This window comes from Apus apus, chromosome 1 (assembly GCF_020740795.1).
Source record: "Apus apus isolate bApuApu2 chromosome 1, bApuApu2.pri.cur, whole genome shotgun sequence".
Taxonomy (NCBI): Eukaryota; Metazoa; Chordata; class Aves; order Apodiformes; family Apodidae; genus Apus; species Apus apus.
In genome coordinates this window covers 142,866,471-142,893,359 of record NC_067282.1, presented here as the reverse complement: position 1 = coordinate 142,893,359, position 26,889 = coordinate 142,866,471, and the positions used below count along the sequence as shown (strand labels likewise).

The window sequence follows — 26,889 nt, the reverse complement described above, 5'->3', positions numbered from 1 at the left end:
CTGACTGCCTCAGAGCTAGCTATGGGCCCAGCTGTGCAGCTGGCAGCAGTCTTCATGTTAGACCTGAGGGGTTCACCCACAAATAAGAAATCAGAGATGAGAGCTGGCCTATTATTGTTGTATCTTGCCAGTCACGCCAAGCAGTGGGAAGACTAATTAGTCAATGTGCATGATATCCTAGGGTAAGTTTAAGAACATCTGGAGTGGCAATTTTTTGCCAAATGGGGGAGTAGTCAATCCTGCAAGGCAGGCAGAGACATGGTGACTGTCTCTGAGCTGACAGCCCATGATTCACCCACTGACCACAACCCTTATCTTGGCAACAAACCCTTTACTTCTTCACTTCCTCTTTCAGACTCAAACTATAACTCTCACCTGAGACTTTATCTTACCATGGTTGGAGCTGCAGCTCTTGCTGCAGAATTGACATTGTGCCAGTCACCATGAGTGCAGGACTATGATGTCCGATGGAGCAGCAAGGTTGAGTAGTGTTGGCTTGGTTTCCAGGAAGATCTGTGTGTCTGGCCAGCGGGAAGGTGAGGCTGAGGTGCAGGGCTGGCATTCAGCTCAGGTGCAAGAAATAGGGAAGTTGAAGACATAAGATTGTTTTCAAAGCCTGTTATTTCCACAGAGGTGATGTTAGCTGAGTAAATTGCTTGGAGGTGGATTTGGAGGTTATACAAATTGCTGTCCTCAGTGTTAGGGACTACATTAGGTGAGGGTCTAGGACATCAAGGCTTGAGGATATTCAGCATCCAAGTAGGTGCTCGTTTATGAGGTTGCTTACCCAACTGGCAGGATGTCCAGTCACACAGGAGAGTTTGTGATTATGGCCCAACCTCAGAGAAGCTGCTAAGCAGTGTGTGTTCCTCAGCTGTGGACACCTACAGCAGCATATGAAGAACTGGTGTGAGAAGCTTTTAACAAAGTTTTGAAGGCAGTAATTAGGTCACAGCACTGAATTTAAAGGCAGGATGTTATTTGCAATTTGGACAGAGTTGGGAGGAAGGGAGTGAGTGGAAGAGCTAAGTTTGGTGTCCAGACCACAAGGGAGAAGCCCCACGAATATAAAAGAAAGGGCAGTGTTGGGTGGGGGTCTTGAAGTACTTACTAACACTTTAACTGTGGCTGAAGCAAGCGTTAGTGCTCAGGCAGTGGGCAAGTTGTTTTGTAAGTCTGAAGATCACAGAGGGCACAAATGGGAGTTTCTGTTTGCAAGCAGTTGTCTTTATTTGCACTGAGCTGGAAATGTGGTTATTGTGCATGTCTTGCCAGGGTAAACGTTCTGGTTTTCAACAGAGTTGAAAGTTACTGTAAGACTTGGCCAACTCTCTGGGGCTAGGGCTAGGAGGAAGGCTGGTGACAACCAGTGGAATAAAAAAGAAAAACAGTTTGCAAATATGTGGCAGTCTTTGTGAAATGCATGGAGTTAGGTCTGGAGTTGGAGTCTTGGCTGACACAGGATAAACCCCAAGGAATATTGCTAACTCTTGAAAGGTTTCTGTGTCACCTGATGAGCTGTACAGGCACAGTTTGTCCAGAGGCTGGCAAGGGTTATTGGAGTGTGGCTAACATTAGGGGTAGGTTTGTAAGTATGAGTAATATGTAATGTGTAAAGATTTAAGTAGGTATTGAGTAATGAGGTCAGATTTTGTCAGCCCTTATGGTGTAAATTAGGTGACAAAGGGTGTGAGAGTGGTCTGTGCACCCATGATTGCATGGAGGAGGGGAACATATAGAAATTAAGGTGTATTAAACACATCTAAGAACAGAATGGTTCCAAACAAGCCAAGGAGGGGATTTGCAAAAGGTAATTGAACTGGGGAGCTCCTTGCTGAGGGATGCTGAGGGATGCTGTGGGTGTGCTGAAAGTTTATGCAGGCTCTTAGATTTGCCAAGATAAAAAAAGAATTCCAGGCTACTAAATACGCAGAAACCACATCCAACTTAGCGACATCATGCTAGCTAGGAAATGGAATAAAGTATTGTGTTCTTATTCTGTTCTTACTCACTTTGCTTGGCATTAATTTTCAGACACTGCTGGACAGACCTTTGGTGTGGCCCAGTTTGGCCTTTGAACACGACTGTATGTTCTGTGTAGCCTTTCTCCAATCTTGGACAGCACAAATGTATACATTAAAGTAGACAGAGAATTGATTCATTTAACCATTGGAAGACAGATTTGCAGAAACAGTGACAGTTTTTCAATCCTTTGAGAAAAAAAAAAATAATCTATTCACTATGTTCACTAAATTACTGTCCTTAAAATGACAAGGTAAATGAGGATGCAAGTAAATGCTTTGGAAGTCAGAATAGAAATGCTTTGGTCCTTGCAAGGTACTGGATTGTCTATTATTTTCAAATACCTAAAAACTTCCAGTGAGGTAGATGAAAACCACATTTCTACGACCTTCAGGGTGTTGTTTGGCAAGGGTGATCTGAGAAGATGAAATCTGTCCATCACTCCCTTTCTCAGTGGAGGCAGAAATGAAGGTGTTGGGGATCCTGCTGTTTGTAAGCGTCGCCATTAGGGCCTGTCCATGCAGGCTGGTGGAGGCTGCTGCAGAAAGGAACCTACCTTGTCCAGTGGCCTACCTGAAAGAACACACATTTCCAGTCATTGTGACTTGCCATCGTGAAATCTGCTACGGGTGAGCTGTTGCAATGGAAAACCCAATCCCAAACATCTGTTACAACATTCTTGCTTGTATTAGACAAAAGTTGAGGGAGAATGCAATTAGAAAGGTTTCGAGAGCCACCCAGCTTTAGGTAAACAGTGTACTGGAGTGCAGCTCGAGTGTGAGCAGGGTGTTGAGCAGTGAGCTGTCATGCCTCAGACGTTTTGCACAATGTTCCTTTATTCTGCTGTTCTTGAGGGGAAAGAAGTAGGAGGCCCCTGAATAAACAGATTGTATTACTAACACCATGGTAAGAGAAGGGGAAAGTCCATTGTACAACGTGTCTCAAGGTGGGTGAAACAGATTAATTACTAGCAGTAATTTCAAACTAAGAAATTTTTTTTTTTAAATAAATCTTTGGGAGTCAAGTTATGTTAATTGGTACTGGCATTTGCCTTGTAACATCCCTAGGCTGATCACTCTGGGCATGAGGTGGACTTATTTGTGCGGCTGCATGAAATAGTTAATGTATTTCTACTCTTCCTTGAGATAACATTGTCCTATGGTTGAACTGCTCTCTCTGTAAGCTGGCTTTCTGTATTTCTTTGCTATTTCAATCAGGTAAATGAGAATTCAGTGCTGCAGAAGCTGAAGAAATGCTTATATGTAAAAACTGGCACATACTTCTTTTCCTACAGATTTGTGAGTGCTTTCTGAGCAAGGCATTTAACCGTTCCAGTTTTGTAACTCCTGAGAGGCACAGAGTAGACCTCTGCTGGGGAAGAGGGTGCCAGCCAGTTCTGCCAAGCCAAGAGAAGTCAAGTGCAGCAGCTACTCTGATATAGGATTCTCCCTGACCTTAGGCTAGGAACTGGCATTAAAATGGGCATATAATTTCTTAATTAGCCAGGCTTACACATGCTTCCTGGCTGGAGAAGTTCTACCTCCTTTGTCAGTGGTTTTTGTCTTGGGCCAGAGGTGCTTAACTTCAGCCCTGTGTGTACCCTCTAGAGGCACCCAGCATTCCAGGATCACTTTTAGGTAAAAGAGAGAACAACAGAGTTGTATACATGAAATTTAAAAATGTATTCTTTATTGCAAGGGTGCTGGGGTTCAGGTGGGAAGCCTATCTGGAAGGTGGTGCTACAGAGCAAAGGCCATCCTACAGTGAGAGGTTCCCAGAGCTACGTGAAAGCTTTCAACATCTCTCTCAGTTAAGTTTTCTTGATTTAATGAACAGACTCAGGTAGGTAGTGCTGCTATGGAAATCAGCTTGATTGACATTGGCACTCGCTGCAAGCTCTGGTTACACAAGTCTTCCCGACCAAAAGAGCTTGCACGTGAAGCAGAGAGGGAGAAGCCAAAGCTGAGGCTATTGAATCTTACAGGCAATGCATTTTGCTTTTCAAAATACTTCCGTGCAGGAGGGCTAGACTGTAGCCAGTCCCTAAGGCACAGCAGTGTGCCCAGGACATCCCTTTGGCTCCCACCAGCATGGGGTAGGCAGCACTCCGAGCTGCAACAGACCATTTCCAGAAGTGTTATTGCAGCGGGTTTATGAGCTCTGGTTTTAATTTCCTGAGGATCAGCCACCAGTATCTCAGCAGCTGTCCAGAGGACCCTCCATCCCCTGCCACCTCTGTGAACCTCTCCTGAAGCCATTGCCCACCAGTGGCTGGTGGGTTTCAGCTGCAGGACTTTTGGAGCCTGCCGCAGTTAGTGGGGCTGAGGGTCATGTTTGGTTACAAGGCACCCCCTCACCCACAGCACACAGGGGGCTGTGGAGGGAAAACACTATGAGATCAATCCTGGGTTTTCCAGCGTTGAGACTCCGACAGCAGGCTCAGGTTTCACTGGAAGTTCACAGGCTCTTTGAAAGTCTTTACTCTTCAAGAATTTGATATTTTTCAGATTCCTAGCCACTGTGTTGAAACAACTGAGAGAGAGCTGTTCACCAGATCAAAGCTTTTCAGGCTGTGAAGATACAGAGGAAAATATAGTCTGCCTTTCCTCCTGTGCCCCTGGTGCACACAAACACACCTTCCAGAGGAGCTACCTTGCTATTCATCAAGCTGCAGCTGCCTGCTCATCTGTATCTTTGTCTTTCCTACTCCTACCCTCTACTGACTGACAGCTCTTCCCCCCTACATGTATAAGTTTTGATGAAAGGGATTGCACAGGCACTTTTTCCAGTTACAAGTATTTTCTGTCAAGCTTATCTAGATGTTAAATGGGAATTTGTCTGTTGCTTGTTTGTTTAGTCTTACTCCACCATCACCAAATGTACTGGATAGACAATGTGTGATTTTTTTAATTTTTTTTTTCTAAGGCTATGAAAAGAAAATGTTTAGGTTGACAATATACAGAGCAAGAAAATAAACTCATGTGGGTAGGTATGACTAGACTGGCAGCTCCCCAGGGGAAGTGCAAATACATACAATTTTAAGACAATACCTTTAAATACCACCACCTGGTTATAATTGCAGCCACATGTGGCCTAGGAAGACATTATTATGAGGCAGCTCATCAAACACACTTGGATTTGGAGCTTTGTAGAGGATGAAGAGAGCCTTGAGGTGAAATCAGTTCAGCTGTTAATGCAAGTGAGAAGCTCTTTTCTGTACTAGAGGAACTCTTCTCACCCTCAGAGTGAACTGAAACCTTCCTGAGTCCCTGCTAGTGTGCAGGTCTCCTCAGAAGAGCATTAACAAGGTCTGTTATTTCTAAAAGGGCGACTCTTCCTGCTTCTGTTTCAGATTGCCCTCTTCTTTGTACACCCCCTTCTTTTCCCTAATACCAGTTAAGTGCATTGTTACCATCTGTCTTCTAGGTAGGTGTGTTTTTTTTTTCCTTTTTGTCTCCAACTAGAATATTTTGCCTTTGCCTGACTGAACCCCCCAGTACAGGAACATCTTCCACTTCTGGATGCAAACCCTCTTGTGTCTTTGGGGTAAGGTGGCCAGCTCCTTTTTGTCAGGAATGTGATGGGTTGTCCCAGAGCTGTGTAGGTGGTAGGTTGCACCACTGTATGCACCTAGAAAGAACAGGGTCACTGGCCCCTACCTTTCCATGCAGCCTCAGTGGGGCATGGTCTGAGTCTTGTGATCATTTGTGTCTCAGTTTTGGAAAAAAATAGATATAATCTCAGTCCCTGGGAGCTAGGTGAAAAAGCTTAAAATGCTCCAAAATCAGAAAGCAAATGAAACTCCACATAATTTTCTATAATTCTCATATTTTCTTTTTTTTTTTTTAATCTATTGTCAAACCCCTCATATGCTCTGATTGCCTGGCTTTGGCAGAGCTAAGACTAGGGCTCTTCCAAGCTCCTTAGTCTATTACAGCAAAGGGTAACAGACAGTTCCTCAAATATTTTGTGTCAAATTGTTTATGGCTTTAAGTAGCACTCTTTACTTTGATTTTTGCAGCAGAAACAATCAGTTCAGATAGTTGTTTTCTGCAAGGGCTTCTAGACATGAGTCATCCTGTATTTATCACAAACAAAGCACACAACAGTAGATTTAAACTAAAAAATTTAACACTAAACAAAGTGGATTGCCATGACAACACCTGCTACCTACAGGAGGAGCTCTGTTTTTCTGAACATGCCAGAGATGCTGAGAAGTGAAAAGAAACATTTGCTACCTGCTGAAACTTGGATTTCTGTGTTCAATTTGCAAATGAAAAAAATTGCTCTGTTGTAATGCAAATGCTGTTAACCAGTCTGGGGAAAAACTGATTGCCAATTAAGAGGCAGATTCTTCCAGCCACCTCACCAATACTCTGTTTTGCCTGGGATTAACTGATAGAGCAGGAGATGTCACAGACAAGGATTTCTCCCTCTTGGAATTCAAGCAGACATGAATAGCAATATAGAGAGGAACATTAATTTAAAATGTAATTCACTTAGTCGACTAATTAAAAGAAAATACTTCTGTTGCCATTTGCAGGTAGGCTGCTGAAATTTAATTAGCTCCTGGGCCAATTCCACAAATCTTTTGAGTCTTCTAAAAATTTGCAAATTATTTGCTTGCGGTGTCAGCTTTGGTGAGAGTGTTCTTTGAAAGTTTCTTCTGGCATTTATCTTTTCCCCTGGTTAGCCTTGTGATATGAGAACCACACAAGATGTAAAGGAATATCACGTACTTTTGAGAGCCGTAAGTAAAGAGCAGTGCTGAGTTGTGAGGAGCTATTATTAGCATCCTGTTATTTTTCTGTTCCTAGTACCTAGAACGGCAATAGTTTGCAGTGCTTTATTTTATACAGCCATCCATCATGTTCAAGGACAGATTACCAATGCTGAAAGTGTATCCAAACATTTAGCTGGATCAGAGCTCTCTCGGGGCTTTCTTGCAGCTTACAGATGCCTGCTAAAATCAGGCAGTGCCCTCCTGGATCTTGCTTTCATGTCTGCTTTTGGCATGTGTGTCTTCAGTGAGAGCCTTCAGGCTTGACAAGAGATGTGGCCAAGGAGGATGCCTGGAGAGGTGAACCCGTCAACTGTACATAGAGGCTAAGAACTGTCACAGGCTTTAAAACAGTTCACCACTGTTGACAGAGTGTATTGAAGACACTAATTATTGCTGTAATGGAATGGATCAATTGTCCATCTCCTCTGGGACCTGCCTCTGGCAGCAAGTTACGTGTGGCTCCTGAAGAAGATGGAAACCCTACAAGCACACGGAAGGAGAGATCTGTTTACAAACCTCTCTTGATCAATGCGTGTCCTGAAGCATATCCTCTCATCTTCAGGAGCAGTCTGTCCTAACCTTCCAGCAGAAATACATTAACACACACTACTCTGGCCACACTAAATTCCTCTTAAACTTGGTAAACTGACTTGCATTTGTGATGGCAGCAAAGTGTATTTATTTATTCTGTGCTGCATAATAATTTATCAGCTTTTGCCTTATCAGCAAAGGTGCAGAAAACCAACTACTCAAGTCTTTTAACTGCAGTGCTGCAATTGGCAAAGATCCCCAGTGTCGTCTTATTCATTCCTATCCAGCAGCCCAGTCTGAGTAAGCAGGGGAGGGTTTCTGGTGTGCCTTATGTTTGCATACAAACTTCCATGAATATTGTGGATGCTTATTGAAAATTATAATAAGCCAGACCATAAAAGGACACTCCCTCCAAAAACTGGCCTCTTCTAAGTTTTGTATCACATGCAAAACTAACTCAGGGCTTCTGAAAATCCTGTCTTAATACACACACTTGTAACAATATCATACACCAGAACATGATTCAGATCGCCATAAACAAACATGCTTTTTCATTTTAAAAGTTAAAGCTAGAAATGGATTTGTTTGGCTTTTAAGTAAGTAGGTGTAAATAAATGCTGGCAGCCTTTTCTGAGCTGACGTTATATTGAGGCTGGTACAGAAGTCTGTTTCTCATTGTGGCCGAGCAGAGGTGGGGCCAGGCCACACATAACATCACGAGTGAGCGCCTTGGCATGATTAAGCTCCACCAGATTTAGCATTGCTGTGTTTGTCTGTAACACAGGCCAGAAAAGCTTGGCTTGGTGACTAGAAATGACCTATTTGTTTCTTTAGAATTACTGAACAGAGAAAACTGTAAGAAGGGTTTGAGTAAAACTAGATTCATGTTTTTGAGGGATGCTTTCTTAAACAGAAACTGGCTTTTTTAATCGCTGCCTGTATTAAGAGGGAAGATTGATTTTCTTCTACTTTTCACCTTGTTTATTGCCTCAGGATGGGGCAGGGGAGGAAAATAGAAGGATGAATGAGAAATCTACCAAATGGCTGATAACCTCGAACATGTGGGAATATTCCATTTTCCATCAGAGTTGGGAGCTTAGAAAGATTCACGAGGAAATGGGAATGTGTGTTTTCCATTGTTTACAATGAAACATTATTCCAGCTATGTAAGCCTCTCTGCTTTTGGGTTGCTGGGGTGCTGGAGACATTTGATTTGGGGATGAGAACAGAAACTGATACCCTACCTGTTTGTGGTTATTTTAAAATGTTTTCACAAAAACTTGGGCCTGTTTTTTCCTTGTGTCTTAAGCCCAACACCCGTCTGGGAACTTCTATACCCGTGTGCCTGGAGTCACATTTAGCTTCAGTGTCTTACCCCTTCTGCCATAAATACAGTGTTGTAAATGCTGTTGTAAGGAACTGTATTTTGACCCTAAAGATGCATGTTTCTAAGGGGTGAGTGAAACAATTCTCCGTCTACATGGCTGAACATCTCTTGGGGGTTCTTTGTCGTTGTTTTAATAAACCTGGTAAGGTACCATGGCAACTGGGTGTGATAACAACAACCCAAGCAGGCTCAGATGGAAGAAATCCTATACGGGACAGAGTATAATTTCATTTTTTTGAGTATTTGCTGTCTTCAGTGCTGTGTACAATGTGAATTTTTCCACTTGCGAACCAGGAAAGGGATTTTGTTTTCTAAGGCTGTCTCAATTTGGCTTGCTTGACTTTGTGATTGCTGAAATAATCTCCAGCTTCTTACATAGAAAAGTATTTGAACTTTTGTAAATGTGGTTTGAGGGGGATGCCCTTTTGGCAAGTAGGTGCAAAACAGAAAAAGACTGGGGGGGGGGTGGGAGGGCAGAGAGAGACGGGATGTTGGTTTTAATTTTTTTAGATTTTCTTTTTATCATTTTTCTTGTTTTGTTTAGGCCAGGTGCACGCGTGCTGTTCTTGTTCAGTCTTAAAGTCCTGCATACATCCCAGAGGGCAGCATGTTCCCCATTTCAACTCCAAATTAATTTCCTCTCTATTGAGAATACCAAATAATGAAGATTACAGCAATTTGCAAGGTTCTCTACTTGTCCATCACTTCTATGGCACACCTTATGCAAGCTGTCCCCAGCCTTAATAAGGTGTGATTGGATCAGCCAGGAATCACCCTGTGCCTCTTTTCTTGTTTTCTTCTCTCTGTGCCAGGATGCTAAGAGAAAAGTCAGAGAGAAATCTGGCTTCAATTGCTCAATATTGTGCACATAGGAGAAATCCTAAATTGTAAGTTGAACCCAGCTAGAGGGATATTTAGTAGTGTAGGAGTGATGCAGTGAACTGTGAAACAGTTCAATAGATGTATGTACCTGCTTAGTTGTGGTTCATTTATTGTTGAAGCTGGTAGAAAGTCACTTCAAAATTGTAGCATTTGTATGGGAGGTGAAGGTTTCTTAAGTTTTCCAAAGGCTGGTGCATAGAAACCATGGAAATATTATTGATCTTTTGTTAGTTTTTTAAATGACCTGTTGAAGTGCCCCTTACCTATGCTAGCATTTCTTCATATACTAACAGAGAGGTATAGTATTGCCTGTGTGCGCAGAGCTGTTTATTTTTTTCCCTCCTCCCTTACAGTGAGTGATAACTGCCAAAGGGAAATGTTTTGTGTGTTGGCAGTCGTTGCATTTATTAAGTTGCCTGTTTTGCTTTTGCAGGTTTCTAACTTATTCCTATCTTCTGGCCTTCAATGCTTGGCTTCTGCTGGCACCGATCACCCTGTGCTACGACTGGCAGGTCGGCAGCATCCCTTTGATTGAGTCCATTTGGGATGCAAGGAACTTAGCCACAGTGTTCCTGGTGCTGGTGATGGCATTGCTCAGCCTACACTGCATAGCTGCATTCAAGGTAACACTGAAAGACAACGCAATGCAACGTTTCTGTTTAAAATGTTTTCTTTCCTAATCTTCAGATGAAGTGGTCAGTGAGTGCAAGTTTTTCTCTCAAATGGCTTGGACTGAGGTGAAAAAAACATACTGCTACCTAAGTAGTGCAGGCAGGCTTAACAGATTAAAATGTCCCTCTAGTTGAATGTCTCAGTCTCTAATTGGTCTGATTTGAGGGCAAATCTTGGCCTGGAGTCTTGCATTCAATTTCTGTTAATGATTCAAACCCCACTGAAGTTATTAAGTGTCTCTGCCTCTCCTTTAAGTCATTAGGCTCTTTGACACTTGCTTCGAACAGGACTGGGACCTGTCATCTGCAGAGCCATTTGGAAATGAAGTAAATCATTGTATTTGTACCTTTGCTATGCTTCTGAAACCTAAATGTTGGATATGTCTTGATGAGAAGATTCTCCATCAGCTGAGTAATCGAATGTGGGAAATCTGAAATTATCTCAAAATTGTTATTTATCTTAAATAACATAATTGGAAAGCCAGGCTTCACAATTCAGCATTTGAGACTCACCATGAGTCATATTGCAGAAAAGAAAGTGAGGTTGTACTGCACTTGTCAGAGGTCAGATACGAGCTTTCATGGAAGGATATTTGCAGATCATAGGGAGTTGCAAGCTATTCCTCCTTCAGTTGTATAGTGGAAGCTTCTTTAGGAAAGATGTTGGTAATAATTTTTGGAACAGTACAAAAGTTTCTCTTCCTTAAACATAAGTATCACTGGAAACCATAGCAGGGCAGTGGCAGGTTTTTAATACCTATGTTACAGTAAAATGTGCAGGTCATGCACATGCCTCAGTCTGTCCTGTTAGTCTTCTCTGTGCTGCAGAGAATGAACCAAACAGTTTGAGACTGCAGAGTTATTAATTTAGGCTATACATTGACAGCTGCTGTATGGGAAACATGAGAAAACACACTACGAGGTATTCACTAGTTCTACCTGCAGGTTGTACATTGTCTTTATTCCTCCTGCTTTCATTACTCACTGCGAAAGATATTCAGAAGTGTTTGTATTAGACCTAATCCTGTTCCCAGGGAAGTTAATGATAAACTGCTCATTAGCTCAGTACTGAACACTTCTGAACAATCGTATCCTGTGTTCTTTGAAGTTTTGGTTGCTTTTTATTTCTTCTGCTGTTGGAATTGGTGCTATGGGTAAAATTAATGTTGTTCCTTTGCTGGGAAAAAAAAATGTTTCAGGAATATCTAAAGCCATTTTATGTTACTTTATTTTGGGTAAAACAATAATCTGGAAGGATTCCTTTGGGTAACCGATTTGTTTGTCTTCTGTCAAACTGCAAAACAAAAGATTTCAAAATATTTTGTGCATTAAATGTCTAGATTTTGTCCTTGTGGGTTTGTCTTGTTTTCTTAAAGGCAAAACAATTCAGTCTGAATTTATGAATAGCACTGTTTGATTTGAAACTGCAACTTCTCAGTTTTTGTGAGAATAATTCACCTCTTTGCTCTTAACCACTGTTTATGTTGCATTAAGCAACATGAATTTCACTCTCTAGACATTTACTTCCTGGTTGCTTTGAAATTAATCTTGTAGTTTCCTTTGTGTTTATCCTTGAAAATCCCAAACATGGAATAAATTGGATCTGAAGCTATCTTCCCAAGTAAAACCAGAATCATCACCTAGTCTTGACAAAGTGCTCTAATCAGTCTCCCACTCGCAGCCTGCCAGCAAACCCCCTGTGAACATGGAACTGGTAGTGGTTTCTGAGGCTCAACTTGGACATACTTGTCCCAGCACTAGGTATAATTAAAGGTAGCTCAAATATTCTGCTTTTCAGGAAATTATAGATTTCGGAACTTATTTTTTATTATATTTTTAACGACTCTCATAATAACCCAATTCTAATACTGCCATTAAGTGGTATGAAGGTGGTTATCTTGTGCCAACTAGTATGAATTATTGATAGCAAACGGCAGGAAGAGGCACATTTCCTGGAAATAAATTATCCCATTTGGCTTCAGATACTCTCAGGACTGTCTTCCTGAGACAAGGTGAGGGAAGTTCAGGACACATGAACAGCAGGCACGATTCATTATATAAGGTTCTTAAGGAAGCTTCTTTCCAAATGCAATTTACTATGCAAGTAACCTTTCATACGATGTTGCTCCCCCCAAGAAGGACCATCCTTCAGTCAAGGCCCAGACAAGTTATTTCTCAGTATTTTGCAGCTAGTAGCCAGCATGAGATGCATCAGTTGATCTTTCACATTTCATAAAGTGTAAGAAGCTCTGCTTTCTTTTTGAAGCAGATACACAGAAGTATCTTAGCAGCCATTTTCTCTCTTTTTTTTTTTCATTGCAAAGTCTAACCTGGAAGCAAGCAATAGCTTGCAATTTTTGAAGAAGTGGTTTTAGGGTGAGCAGGGATGCAGTTTGTGTGCTATTCATTTGAATGTGTAGGTGTGCAAGGGCTAAGAGAGGACAAAAACTCATATTTGTTCTCATTGGCACTAACACTTCCCTTTCTGTGGCATGGAGAATGAAAGTGCTAGAAATTATTTTTGTAGAAGTGCAGACATTAGTGCAGTGAACACTGCACTGATTCTCAGTGGCAGGAGGCAACATGGGTGCATCCACAAAATAAGCTCGTAGGAGACTCACAGAATATATCACATGGACTGTAGTTAGGGAGCACTTGTATTGGATTTCTGCCTTTGTTGCCCCTGAATTTTGAACAGGGCTTATTTGGTTTTTTTGCTTAGGGTAGTAACCCTGTTGGCATGTATGTGCAATACTGGTAAAGGACATCTAAGGCGTGAAGCTTTCTTGTTCCATTTCTTTTTGTGTACTTTATTATACCTCAGAAGGAGAAGTGCTTTCTTTGGAATATGTCTGGTATTTGATGGCGTTTTTTATGCTGAAAACTGCAAAACAGGGAAGGCAGCTCTCCAGTTTGTTATTGTTTGGAGGGAGAAGCCCCTCTGCTTGTCCTCATTGTGTGGTTTTGCTGTTGCTCTCACAGAATCACAGAGTGATAGGGGTTGGAAGGGACCTCTGGAAATCATCTAGTCCAACCCCCTGCCAGAGCAGGACCACCTCAGAATCTAGGGCAGGTCACACAGAAACACATCCAGACGGGTCTTGAAAGTCTCCAGAGAAGGAGACTCCACAACCTCTCTTGGCAGCCTGCTCCACTGCTCTGTAATTGTTAAGTAAAGAAGTTGTTCCCTGTGTTGAGGTGGAACTTCCTGTTTTCTAGCTTGCATCCATTGTCCCTTGTCCTATCACAGGGCATGACTGAAGAGAGATTGGCCCCTCCTTCTTGGCACCCACCTTTCAGATATTTATATATATTAATAAGAACCCCTCTCAGTCTTCTCTTCTCTAGACTAAACAGCCCCAGGTCTCTCAGCCTTTCCTCATAAGACAGGTGTTCCAGTCCCTTAATCATCCTTGTAGCCCTCTGTTGGACTTGTTCAAGCAAGTCCCTGTCCCTCCTGAACTGAGGGGCCCCAAACTGGACACAGTACTCCAGATGTGGTCTTACTAGAGCAGAATAGAGGGGAAGGAGAATCTCCCTCAAGCTGCTGGACACATTTCTTAATGCACCCCAGGATACCATTGGCCTTCTTGGCCACAAGGGCACATTGCTGCCCCATGATAACTTGTTGTTCACCAAGACTCTGAGGTCCTTCTCCACAGAGCTGCTTTCTTGCAGGTCGGCTCCTAACCTGTACTGGTACATGTTGTTGCTTCTTTCCAGGTGCAGGACTCTACAGTTATTCTTGTTGAACTTCATTAGGTTCCTCTTTGCCCGGCTCTCCAGTCTGTCAAAATCTCCACAGCCACACAGCCTTCAGGTGAATCAGCCAATCCTCTCAGCTTCGTATCAGTTCTTAATCCATCTCACTGTTCATTCTTCTACCCTACACCTCCTGAGCTTGCTCATGAGGATGTTATGGGAGACAGCGTCAAAAGCCATGCTGAGGTCAAGGTACACTACATCCACTGGTCTCCCTGCATCTACCCATTCAGTTAGAACATCATAGATGGCTATGAGATTACTCAGGCATGATATCCCCTTGGTAAATCCATGCTGGCTACTCGTGATAACCTTCTTCTCTTCCATATGCATTGAGATGACCTCCAGAATGAGCTGCTCCATCATTTTTCCAGGGATGGAGGTGAGGCTGAGTGGTCTGTAGTTGCCTGGATCTTCCTTCTTGCCCTTTTTGAAAACTAGAGTGACACTGGCTTTCCTCCAGTCCTCAGGTGCCTCTCCTGTTTGCCATGATCTTTAAAAAATGATGGAGAGTTGTAGAGCAACAACATCAGCCAGCTCTCTCAGTACTCGTGGGTGCATCTCACTGGGGCTCCTTGATTTGTGTATATTCAATTTACCTAACCTTCTCACATCATAAGGAAGTTGCTTGAAAAATTGCTTAGAATAATTCCTTGTATATAACTTTCATTCACTGGATTGTTTTGTGTGCATAGTGCTAATCCCTCTTGTGTCTCAGCCAAACAGCTCCTCTTGGGCAGTTCCCCAAGAAGGAGTTGTTGCTCTGCCCAGTGTTTATGTGCACAGCCATGCTCATCTCTTGCTGCAGCCATCCCTATCACGTGACAATTAATGTCTGTCCTCAGCAGGCCTGATGGAAGTAAAGAAAAGGCCTGCTCCTTGGCAGTCCTCCTACTATGGGAGTAAAGGACCTTGCTGTCATCTCTCGCCAAGATTTCTTCATAGTGACTGATGTTAAGTAGTTCTTTGAAAACTTTTGAGATGATTTTTCACCATGCAGATGCCCAGCATGCTCTGCAGATTTGCCTCCCTTGAGCTGTTTTTGCCAAGGCACCGAGAGTCACTCACTGGTGAGTCTTGAAATCCTCAGGTTCTGCTCAGCTCTGTGTGGTGAACTTCCTCACCCAGACTTGTTGGGCTCCCAATAGCATGCTGGGGATGTGACAAAGGCTGGGCATGCCATTGCATCCCAGAGAAATAACAACAGTTTGGGAAAGAGGATGAGATTTGTTTATTGTTCATTTTCAAAGACCGCTTCAGCTGCAAGGAATAGAGGTGGTCTGTCTTCCAGCTTTAGTGCTAAGTAGATTACAAAGGCACCAGTGAAATGGATGAAGCATTCTCTTTTTGTTTGCCAAGCACACCAGTTACAAGGCCAGAGAAATAATCTGTCTGATGCTTCGAATGGCCACCAGCATCCCCAAGGGCCCACAGTGCTGCCTTTTGATGCTGGAAGAAATGGTGAGCACCTGGTGAACTAGAGAGAGGACAGCAGTTCTTGGCATACTGTCAGGATGACAGTAATTTCTTTGACATGTCATAATAACTCAGTGAACATGACGGGAAAACCCTTCAGATGTTTGAAATGCCACTCTGCATGGCATTTTTAGGTCGCTGCTTAATTAGCAGTGTGATTAAAATGCAGCTTGTCCTGCAGTTGTAGCTGTGAATATATGTACAGAGCACACGGTGGATCAGATTCCATTTTCTATGCAGTACCTGATACAGGGAAGGCTGAAAGCAGGAAAACCCATGTGTGTGCAGTGGGGTAATTCAGAGTGAGGTGATCTGGAAAACTAATTTGAATCAGTGGCTTTTGTACCTGACCGGTCTGGGGGAATTTGTTACACCTCATACTACTTGGCCCTTCTCTGGCATTTATACTGATGACCAACACTATGGACCAACCTTATGGTGGTTCATAGCACCTTCTACTTGTTCAGCTGGAACACATAATGATGTGCAACGGTTTGCTCTTACCTGGAGAGGGAGTGCTGCTTATGTTTCACGTCAATTTGAAAAAAAAAAATCCAACATCTCTAGTGTCCTCTAGGATATATCTTTTTAAAGAATGTGCTTTGCTGCTGTGTGTGAGATGGCTAAATATGGTACAGGAAATTGTAACAATTTTCAGGTTATATTAATTACATGCAACTGAGATATGTATTATTATCCTGTTCTTTCTTATGCCACAGTTGGCTGTTTTTCACTTCAGGTCTGATTTTAAGACACTTCTGCCTGTACATTTCTCTGCACACTGCTTCTTAGCCAAGCCAAGGCATTTTATACCAAATTATTATGACTTTAATTCGTGCTATAATTGACATCATATTGCCATTTATCTGGTGGTTTGTATGTATGAATAGCATCCAAGCATATTCCTCAGTAACTTGCACACTGTATTTCTTAGCTGACAATGTTTAGTACCATTGAGGAGAGGAACACATTTGCATCTTCTCTTTGTGTGCATGTTTCTCTTGGTTTTGCTGCACTCATTATGTGTGTTCTGTCGTGCTATTTACTTTACCTTGCGCTCCTGAGACCTTTGCCTCCTTTCCCAGGTTTGGCATTTCATTAATAAATCACAGCTTATGGACCTTTCTGGGGAACAATTGCCTTTTGTAATATTCTACAGTAATACCAGCATAGTTATAAAGCATGCCTAGGAAAATTCATCTGCCACACACTTTCAGAACAATACCTGCTTCAAAGGCATGGCAAGGTGAATAGGGCTATTTATCGACGGAGTCTAACTGACGAGCTGGAAACCACAGTCATTTTCATAAAAGGTCCATTTAAAATAAACCCTGCTTTCATTTTCCTGAGGGCCCACTTGAATTCCTTCCACATAGAGAGAAGGTCAGGACTGATGTTCTTAATCCTTAGCAGCGAGGTTTTTCTCTGCTGCTTCTGTTGTTAACGTTGCTGCGGGGAGAGAGTAATAAGCCAGAAAGTGTCCGTTTAGTGAGAACTGGAGGAAAAGGGGGGGAGCCCCTGGTGGGCACCCTGCCTGCTTCACCAGCTGAGTTTCTGCTCCATCAAGTGCTGCAAGCAGATCAACTGTGGGTCCCTGGTGGGGCTGGAAGAAACACAAAAGCCTTCCCAAGGTGCTCGGTGTGCCAGCTGACAGAAGTGAAAGAAGAAACATTCCTCAGTCAGTCTGCATGCGATTGCTGTTCTGAATTAAAAAAACAAACACAGGAACTACCAAAATACCTTGTGCATCAGATTTTTATTTTTCTTGGTAGATGTTTGAAATAACAGGTTTGGAGTGTGGTACTCTTGAGTAAATACAACCGTAGCTGAAGTAGTTCTGATTTGGCTCACTGTGAAGATATTCAGCATCTCACCAAACGGGCTCTTAACTCCTGCAAGAGTTTGTCACGCTAGGTAGGTCATTTTCATAGGAGCAGGTAGTTCTGCCATTTTCAGCATGTTAACACTGAATTACTGTATTTTCAAGGATACTCTTTTTGTTTCTACCATTTTCTTCTTCTGATTTGAGTTATTATTTCAAGGCCCCCTCAGAGCTGAATGGTGTTTTGGAGCGGCAAAATAGCAGAGGTGAGTAGGAAAAGGGTAGGTGGAATGAGGAACAAGAAATTTACAGCTGGGGGAGATAATGGTGCTCATTGTGGCTACTTGGGCTTAGTTAAACGTTAGGGTGCCAAACTATTGTGTGATTTTTGATAGCATCCTCTTGTTCTGTGTTACCCCTGAAGAACAAGCTTGCCGTGAACAGAGTTCCTTTTCCAGTGATCATGATTTTATGTACTGCAAACGGTGGGTGTGTGTTTAAATTTTACCTTTTTTTTTTGTTTCCTATTTTGCCTGTGTAGCCAAGCAGGCTGCAGTCACAGAATGAAAGGGAAAAGGATAAAAAATCTCAAGGGCAAAAGCACTAATTTAACTCCTGGAGCAATTTGTTGACTTTCCTATTTCCTCTTGGAAAGTTCCACTTCTCTTTAAAAGACACATGTTCTCCCACGTCCTGCTCATATTGGCTCGTCAAGTGGAATTAGAGGTTGCAGAGATTAGGGATTGGGAAAATGAGTTTATATCTTCAGGGAATTTTAGAAACCTGGGTAAGAAAGACCTTAAACACACAGGTGAATGGAAGGGTAGCTGAGGTGTACAGGGAAAAAGAAAGTAGTAGAGATAAAAAATTTGCTGTAAGATACTAAAATAAAAAGCAAAATGCTGTGGGTTATGGGATTGGGAAAGGATACTTTTTGCTTTTATTCCATAATTGAAAGCCTGATTTCCAGAGCTGTTGAGCATCCACAGTTCCCATTGATGCAAATTAAGTTTTTAGGCACTTTGAACATTTCTGAAAAATAGGCTGTTTTACCTAGTGGTACAGACCAGGACTTGCTTCCTTCTGGAAGTGGAAAGTGAAAAATCTCATTAGATATTTGCCAGGGTTTTCTCTTCAGGTAATCCTGGATTATGAAGTCAAACATGCAATCAAGGGGTTTAATTCAGTTTCTGACTGGTGTATGCTTGCCTGTATATCAGTTCCTGAACAGGTGCTGCTGGTGGTGAACTGGAAAGTAGCTTTTGTGGTTGTCAAATGCTGAAAATAGCATCAACATGTCAGGTAGTTAATAAGCAGCCAGCAGCTATGGTCCAAATAGCACTGGAAATCTCCATGGATTTGGACTATCTGTGAAGTATAAAATCTGCTTAATTCTAGTCAGTAGCAACTGTGGGTGATTTTATCAGAACTAGATGATCACCAAGGAAAACAGTTATTTTAGGAAGACAGTGAGTTGCTAAGCCTAGCGTTCAAGCAGCTGCTGCTACAGAAGATGCTGGATTTTTAATTTTTTTAATGTATTTTTTTTAATGAGATGAAGGAATAAAGCTCCTGAGAAACTGTAGTGATTACAGAATTTGTGTCTCTTTTTGTAGGAGCAAGCTGATTAAGCCAGGTGTCTGAGCCAGGTTTGAAGCTGGGCAGTTACCTTTTCCTCACCAAATGTTTGAGTTTTTCAGACCATCTGCTGACACCTGACTTTTGGCACTGTTTGCTTGGAAGTGGTAGCACAGGCAGCACAGCGAAGCAGCCACAGCTCCACAGTGCCCTGCTTTTTGGCCACAAAAGAGAAAGATGCATATGTCCTGTCCCGATTTGGGCTGGTGACCTAAAGGAGACCACACTGGTAGTACATGGAGCATGGTACAGCTGTGCCATGACCTGTCGGTGTCTGCACCAGTGAGGTGGGACTTGGGAGCACCCAGTGCTTGCTTCCGTGAGCTTAACATCCGCACATTTTTTTACTGTGAAGAAATGAATCCCTAGGGTTGATTCCTGATTAGCTTAACTTTGCTTTTTATTACCTTATGTGTGAATGCAGAGGGAATTTGACATGCTTCTATCTACACCATCCCTTTTATCTTTAATACTGTATGTTGGAAGTGCAAAAGTAGATGTTTGCAGATCCTGACCTCTTGCCAGGTGAGATGCTGCCAGTGGTTTGGTGCAGGCCAGTGAGCAGTCATGTTGCTGAGCTGCTGGTGACTTCCTGAGTAACTGATACAACAGGAATACGTGAATTAAGTTGTGTGCAGTATGCATTAGGGGCCTGCAGAAATGGGTGTTAGGAATAAACTGAAGTGGTATAATCCTCTGTCTGTGGTCTACAGACAGTCATGTTGCTTCTTTGAATCTCTGTGTCTCTTTTGGTGGATAATGCACTTGCCTGCTAGGCCTGCAAGCATTTGAAAATGTGCAAGAACAATCATTGCTTTTATACAGCCATGCACTACCAGCTTTCCTGGATACCAGCTTTTCTGCACTTGCAGTCAGAAGTTGCAAGCATAACATCTCACTGGCTGCAAGGGACCATCCAGAGCTCGCTGGCAGAAGGTGATCTATGCTTTTGGTTGGAAGGAAGTCTTTACTCCATGGAGCTGTTAGTTCTAAATAGTGGAGAGGTGACACTTGCCTCATTCTCAAAATAAACTGTTAGGGGAAGAAATTAAACCCATTTGATTGCCAAATGGACACGTGTGTATAAACACCTTCAGAAACATTCCAAGGTAGAACAGAACAGAATTTGCTTGGACTTGTTTGCCCAGCTGCTGTCCTCCCTGAGGTGCAACTTTGTCCAGCTGGGAGGAATGATGTCCTCGTGGCTTCACTTTCCAGCTCCTTAGCCCTTGGAGACGCCACAGGTTGTGAACGTAAGTCCTGCCATCACAGCGTGAGACTTAATGGATCTGGCACCTCAGACAATACTTTCTCAGTGGTAAAACCAGAGAATTTACACTGGGCTTATGCAAGTTTGACAGATATGTCCATGTAATTTGTGTACCTCCTGCACTCATACTTTGTGGGCTTTGGCTTGTAGAAGATTTGTGATTTAATGGTAGTCAGGAAATATTTATTTGTGGCTCAGGAATATGTCTTATATGTAATATGGGAAGACCTCATTTAGTTGTAAACTCAAGACTTTCTTCCTTTTCCCCTAAATTGCCAAGGAAGCAATTTTTGTGATTTATTGCTGTGTTGATGAATTTTGACCTTGGAGTGATTCTTTGCTATTTTGTTTGAGAGAGTGTGACCATTTTTTGCCTTGCCTTTGGGACAAGTGGTATTCTTTGATAAATCAATTAAAAGTAGCAAGTAAAAAAAATAAATAAATTATTCTTTATTGGTTGTTGGTTTGGTTTGTTGGTTGTTTTTGTTGGTTTGTTTTGGGGTGGGGTTGTTTGGGGTTTTTTTTGTTGGTTGGCTTTGTTTTGTTACGAATAGTAAAGGTCTAATTGTAATTAGAGGTAGATGTGAATTTGACACCCCCCCCCCCACCTATCTGCTATAAGGAAAGTTACTTTGATTTAAAGTCAGCTTGTCTTTAACAAAAGGAATAATTCTAAGGTTAATTAAAAGGTGTTTGGTTAATTTTTTTCTCCTAGAGACCTCTGTGACAGATAGGAAGATAAGTTCTGTATTTCCCAAAGAAAGCACTATCTTTAGGAGTAAAAGAGATGTGTCTCTGTAAAAGGAATGACATGATCTATAATTTCTAGTCCTAGCTTTTTTAAAACTTATTTTAAGGAAAAGGGAAAGAAAACAAATTGCTTATTACTCTTCAAAAGCTTTTACTACTGCACCAGGTACTTGGAAGATGCTGGTTCCACCACCTTTAGCTCAGCTGTCTCTTAAGTGGACTCATGTGAGGAGAGTAGTTAAACTGAATATATGGTACCAATTTTTTTTTTTTTCCCCTGAAAAATGTAAGAAGCTACAGATCAGTTTTTTCATTTAAAAAACACATGGAGGGCATCTCCTATGGCTTATGCTGGATGGAAGATCCTGCTGCCCTCTGTTCCTACAGCCCTACAGTACCAGTTTCTGACCTTCTTTTGCCATTCTTTCCTGCTTGTCTACTCATTTATAAATCTATCAGCCCCTCCAGGGTAAGGGGGAATAAAAGGTGAATCTGCTCAGTAAATTTTGACAGGGAAAAAGATAAAGGAGAATATGGTGTCCTATGAGATTTGTGCTGATAGCTTTTAGCTGTCTGACATTATCACCTGTGGTACACATAGTCCTTTAAACACATTATGGTTGGGTTTCTGTCCTTTTTGCTGTTTTCTCTGAGCTGCCTAGGTGAGCAGATGTTTGTGCTTGCAGGGAAGGCAGGGACAGATAGCTCTGCTGTGCTTCCAGCCCTTGAAAAGCTGGGGTAGAAGAATGTGCAGCTCTCAGGTCAGGGCAGAGGCTGATTTTGCTCAGCATCTAATCAGTCAGTAGCAACCATTTAGGGAAGTGAGAAATAAGATCTGGCTGTGAATAGGGTAACTTTTTTCTCCAGTATAAATTCTGAGCTACAGGCAGCCAGTGCCTTAGGAATTACTTGTGCCAGAGGCTGCCTCCTGACTGCCTTTTTAATGGCCACAGACGAGCTTCAGATGTGCAGCAACTCCCCACCTGCTCTTTCTGCCCAGGGGCCCTCGCCAGCCTCTCCTCCTAGGCAGGACCCAGCCCCAGGGCCGAGGTGTCAAATACATGAAGGGCCTGTACAAATTTTGGAAACGTTAATGGCTAGGGAGAGGAGAGAAATCCAGACTGAGCTCTGGATTGACCACAGGACCAGCCTGGCAGTTTGACCTGCTGGCTTGCAGACAGTACCACATGTAGCATAGAATCAGCTGAAGCCTGGCCTGCAAGGACCAGTTCTTCACAAAAGCCTCTGTCTAAACTGAATGCTTTAAAAAGGATGCTGCCAGCTGCCAGATATTTCGTGTTTCAGAAATAAGTAGCACCACAGAGGGTTCTGCTGCTCCATGAGGCTGGTTCATGAGTTCTGGTCTCTGATCTCTGAGCCCTGCCCAAGGGACTGAGCTGGCAGTCCTCAATGGCATCAGTCTGGAGCTGTGACTTGTTGTGGGGGGAGAAAGGGCACACAATACAATTTTCCTCTTCAGCTGAACTAATTCCCACATTTTCCTCTTTCCTGTTTGATGTACAGGTTTTATTTGTCTTTCTCCAGCATTCAGTTTCCTTTGCTTATCTGCGATGCTGCAGCCTTGAATAACACCGTGTCCTTCCTAGGGATGTTAGCTAGAGGTTGCTTTCACAATTGCTGATTTTATGAACAACAACTGGAGAAATATTTGATAGCTGGTTCATTTGAAAGCATGAGTGTATCTTGGGAACAGAGAACATTCTGTGCATTAGCAGTGTACTCCCTTCTTTCGCCTCTGGGTCTTTGTTGCTAACCCCCTGGGGTACAGTGGTGGCAGCAAATGGGCATCATAATTAGGCCAGACAAGGTGGGAAGTATTGTGACTGCAAGAAGGCACTAGTAACTGTGATTCTAAGACACTGAAAAAGTGAATAATAGAAGCAGGTAACTGTGTTGTCTTTTCTGTGATCCTGTGGTTCAGCTGCTTTAAAGCAACATCAGAGCTTCCTGACATGAACTCTTGTATTTGGTACCCTTAGGAAATGTTCATTGTCTTTCCCACAGAATAGGATGAATATATTTTAATACTGGGACTTCTGGATTTCAGCCACTGACTAGGCCATTGGTAACTGGTGGTGCAGTCTGTAGCTTTCCAAAAGTGAGAGAGGTTGTACTGCTTGGCCCTGCATCATTGATCAAGCTCTGTTCCTTTACTCAAAAATTTTATTCAATGTTTCTAAATTTAGATCCCCCTGGTAAAGGGAAGATAATCTGCTCTCTGAAGTTGAGAAATTACCCACAACAATTAGAAGTGCTACAACCATCAGGTGATTCTGGTTGCATCTGTTTCTAAGTGTGACAGAGCTTCTCCCAATGGCTGCAGAAGGGCTGCAGTGGTGTCACGGGGCAGGGAAGCCCAGACGTCTGCCTAGGTGGTTTAACAGACCTAATGCTGCCCTTCTATTAGCCTGGTGTCATTCTTTGAGATCACTGGTGGAAAGCACAAGCTAATTCACTGTGAGGGTGGTGAGACTCTGGAACAGGTTACTCAAGGACGCTGTGGATGCCACTCCCTGGAGCTGTTCAAGGCCAGGTGGGATGGAGCTTTGAGCAAGCTCGTCTGGTGGGAGGTGTACCTGCCCATGCAGGGGGGTTGCAACTAGATGATCTTTAAGGTCACTTCCAAGCCAACCCATTCCATGATTCTGTGATTCACCCACTTGGGATGGAGGTAAATCTGAAGCTCAGCTTGCCTAAGGAGGCTTGGGTCTCTCCGTGGCAGGAGTGGTGGCTGCTGCTGACGCTTGTGTCAGCAGTGCAGATCACAGTTGTTTTGAACTGTATGTGGCAGTTCGGTTTCTTCTGAGACAGCGAGCCAGTGTTAAATTGAGATCAAGTGAAGGGCATTAAGTGAGCTCAAGTCAAATACATTAATTTTAGCATACAGCATGTCTCAAATTTCCAACAATATGGAGACCTCATGTGCAGAAGTATCATTTCAAGTTTAGGTATTGTCTCAAAAGTGATAAAATGACTGCATCAATATGCCATTTTGGGCTCGATTTCTTTACACAAAATGTGATTGATTTTCTCAGTTTCTCAGCTTTTTCTCAGTTTTAAACATTTAGGATTGAACACAGCAGTGTGTGTGTGTATGTGATATGCATTTGTGTATTTACATACGGCCACACTGTGTTAGACATGCTAATATATACATTCACACTTACGTATAACCGATATGGGGTGTATCTTAAGTACTGTCTATGCCATTTCAAGAGAGCTGCATACAATAGATCTGACCTTGGTAAAGATACCAAAGGTAATAGTATACACTGGTTAGTGTTTGTGTGCTTTCTGGGCATATCAGAAGCAAAAGAGTAGGTAAACATGGAAGGACAGTGTATTGGAATAATTTTTTAAAAGCAAAACATATCAAAATTTAATCTAAGTTGCTCTTTTATGAGTAAGAATCTAGAAAGGGGGAAGTTAGTGGTGAATTAAGTTGGATTTTTTTAGTTGATATTTATTTAATTTTGTGTTATTACAGAAACTGGAACACAAAGAAGTTTTGGTTGGCTTGTTGTTCCTGGTTTTCCCATTCATCCCAGCCAGCAACCTCTTCTTCAGGGTGGGATTTGTGGTGGCTGAGCGAGTCCTTTACATGCCGAGGTAACTATTGCAATTGAATTCCTTTCTAATGAGACCACCGTCCCATTTTCTAAACACAGGCATAATTACTTCTTCCCTTTTACAATACTTTGAACATTATAGTGCTAGTCAGTGTGTTCTCTGCCTTTCAGTTTTTGCTTGACAGCGTGTGAGTTTTTTATAGTTAGTTGAGAGCAGATTGCTTGGCAGGAGCAAAGCTATGCAAAATCCTTGTGGTTTTGTTTTTTTTTAAACATGGATTTTTCGGTGTGCTTGAAGCAGCTCCATAGATTGGGATGTGTTGTTTCTTGAGGATTGTCCTCCGAGACTCTTTCTCTTGGTAGCATTATCAATTTATATTGTCCCTTGTCTCTACCTCAAGGACGGTACCTGGAAAGTTAACCTGTTGTATTTTTATTGTGGTAATGCTCCGCTTTCCCACTTCATTTGGTGGCCAGTAAAACCTAAGGTTAACAGTATTGCTGTCTTAAAAAGCTGCTGGCTTCAGTTGTGGAATATGTGCATGACCTCCTGGCTGTAAGCTATTGACTGCATGGGCATCTAGGGATGGAGGATTTGCAGTTTTTGCAGAGGATGAGAAAAATCCATCCACTCCTCCAAGCCTTCAGCCTCTGCCCTGGGATTCCCCTGAGCTTCCAGCCTCTAACAATAGTCACTTCAGCAGTCTGGATGCTTCTGATTGCATTTACTCAAGGACAACTTTGAGTTGTTACTTCTGACATCTCCACAGTATCCAGACCAGAGGCTGCAGTGGCAGACAGAGGACAGTAATCCAAGATGCACCAGACTGTTGCCCATTTCACGAAATCAAAGAATGGTTGAGGTTGTAAAGGACCTTTAGGTCCAAGCTCCCTGCTCAAGCAGGGCCATCTAAAGCTGGTTGCCTGGGACCACATCCAGATGGATTTTTTAATATCCCCAAGGAGGAGACTCTACAGCCCGTCTGGGCAACCTGTGCCAGTGAAGTTTGTTCCAGCCATGAGCATAAATGGTCATTCTTGAATACTGCTAGTCAAAAAGCCCACTTCTACTCTTGGGTGCAGAGGGTCAGCATCAGTTACCTCTCATGGGAACTACCACTGTGGAGCTGTTGACAAAGCACAAGTCCTCAGTTTCACTCTGGATTACTTTGTGATGACTGAAACAATACTTTTCTTCCAAAAAGTGTTTAAATTGTATTAATGTGGATCCAGAAATCCCAAGGACAATGCTTACAGGTGATCTTTTGTAAAGCCATATGCATATTTTGTCAGTCATTTGCATAAGCTCTGTCAAAATAGGGCTGCTCAATGGTGCAAAACTCAGGCTGTGTAGGAGTTACTGTATTTCAAGCTTCTTATGCAGTTAGGTTGTATCTCCATGCTCTGCTGTATACTGATTTACTTTTTGGGTCAAATCCTGCTGACTTGATTAAACATCACTAGCCCCGCTTTTGGTTGCTGAGAGTATACCTGGAAGTATAGTGAATGAAAGTTGTCCCTCAGAGTTATTTTGCAAATTATACCCTCAACTAATGCATCTTGCATCATTTCAAATTAACTTGGAAATCAGATTGCTTTAAATTCCTGTAACAGAAAATGAGAAAACACATGAAAGCACAAAGCTATTAAGGAAATAGTCAGCTGAACATAGGGTTGTGTTGAGTGGTTGCATTTCTGAATCTCAAAAGAACAACTGTGGAAAATACTTCAGCTGTCAGCAGTTCCTCGTCCTCCTCCAGATGAGACTGCTGATATAATGAGAGGAGGGGCAATGAAGAAGAAAAAAAGGGCTATGTTTGTGCAGAGAAAATCAGCGTTAACCTGTGCGTATAGTTTATATAATGCTTTTCATGTCCCTCAGGGCTTTTCAGATGTATGACCTACAAAGTAGGTAATTGATAGTTGCTGCTTTTTTTCAGGCAGGAAAGCTGAGGCAGGAGGATTAAATGATTCCTCTGGAGTAAGTTTGTGTCAGAGCCCCTGGACCTCATACTTTGCTCAGATCACCCATGTCCTGGTTTGCAATATTTGTTTTTTGCTCTTACCCCAGGCTGGCCGGCAGCTGTCATGAAAAGGGAAGGCAAACCCTGGCAGTTTGCGGGAGAGGTGGGAAGTTTCTAGCTAAAGGACCTGGAGAGAGCTAAGCTCTCCTGCATCCTTGGGGTGCAAAATGACATGAGTTGTAAAGGGGAACTTCTGTGAACATTCATGACTACGTCAGAACAAAAATAATATGGTTTGTTTTATTAGTTTTCTTTTTTTCTCTTGGGAGTGTGACAGTTTA

General features: G+C 42.5%; 1 protein-coding gene across 5 annotated transcripts in view; it reads left to right on the top strand.

Moving 5' to 3' along the window:
• The window catches only part of TMTC1 (transmembrane O-mannosyltransferase targeting cadherins 1), a 151,079-nt gene that overhangs the window by 62,335 nt on the left and 61,855 nt on the right, over positions 1 to 26,889 (top strand). For 4 of the 5 annotated variants that reach the window (XM_051627903.1, XM_051627887.1, XM_051627880.1 and 1 more), the window contains 2 exons: positions 10,039 to 10,228; positions 24,503 to 24,624. The exons of the other annotated variant lie outside the window; for it this stretch is intronic. In XM_051627903.1, coding sequence (XP_051483863.1) covers positions 10,039 to 10,228; positions 24,503 to 24,624 — 312 coding nt within the window. The remainder of the gene's footprint in view (positions 1 to 10,038; positions 10,229 to 24,502; positions 24,625 to 26,889) is intronic. 5 annotated transcript variants of the gene reach the window in all.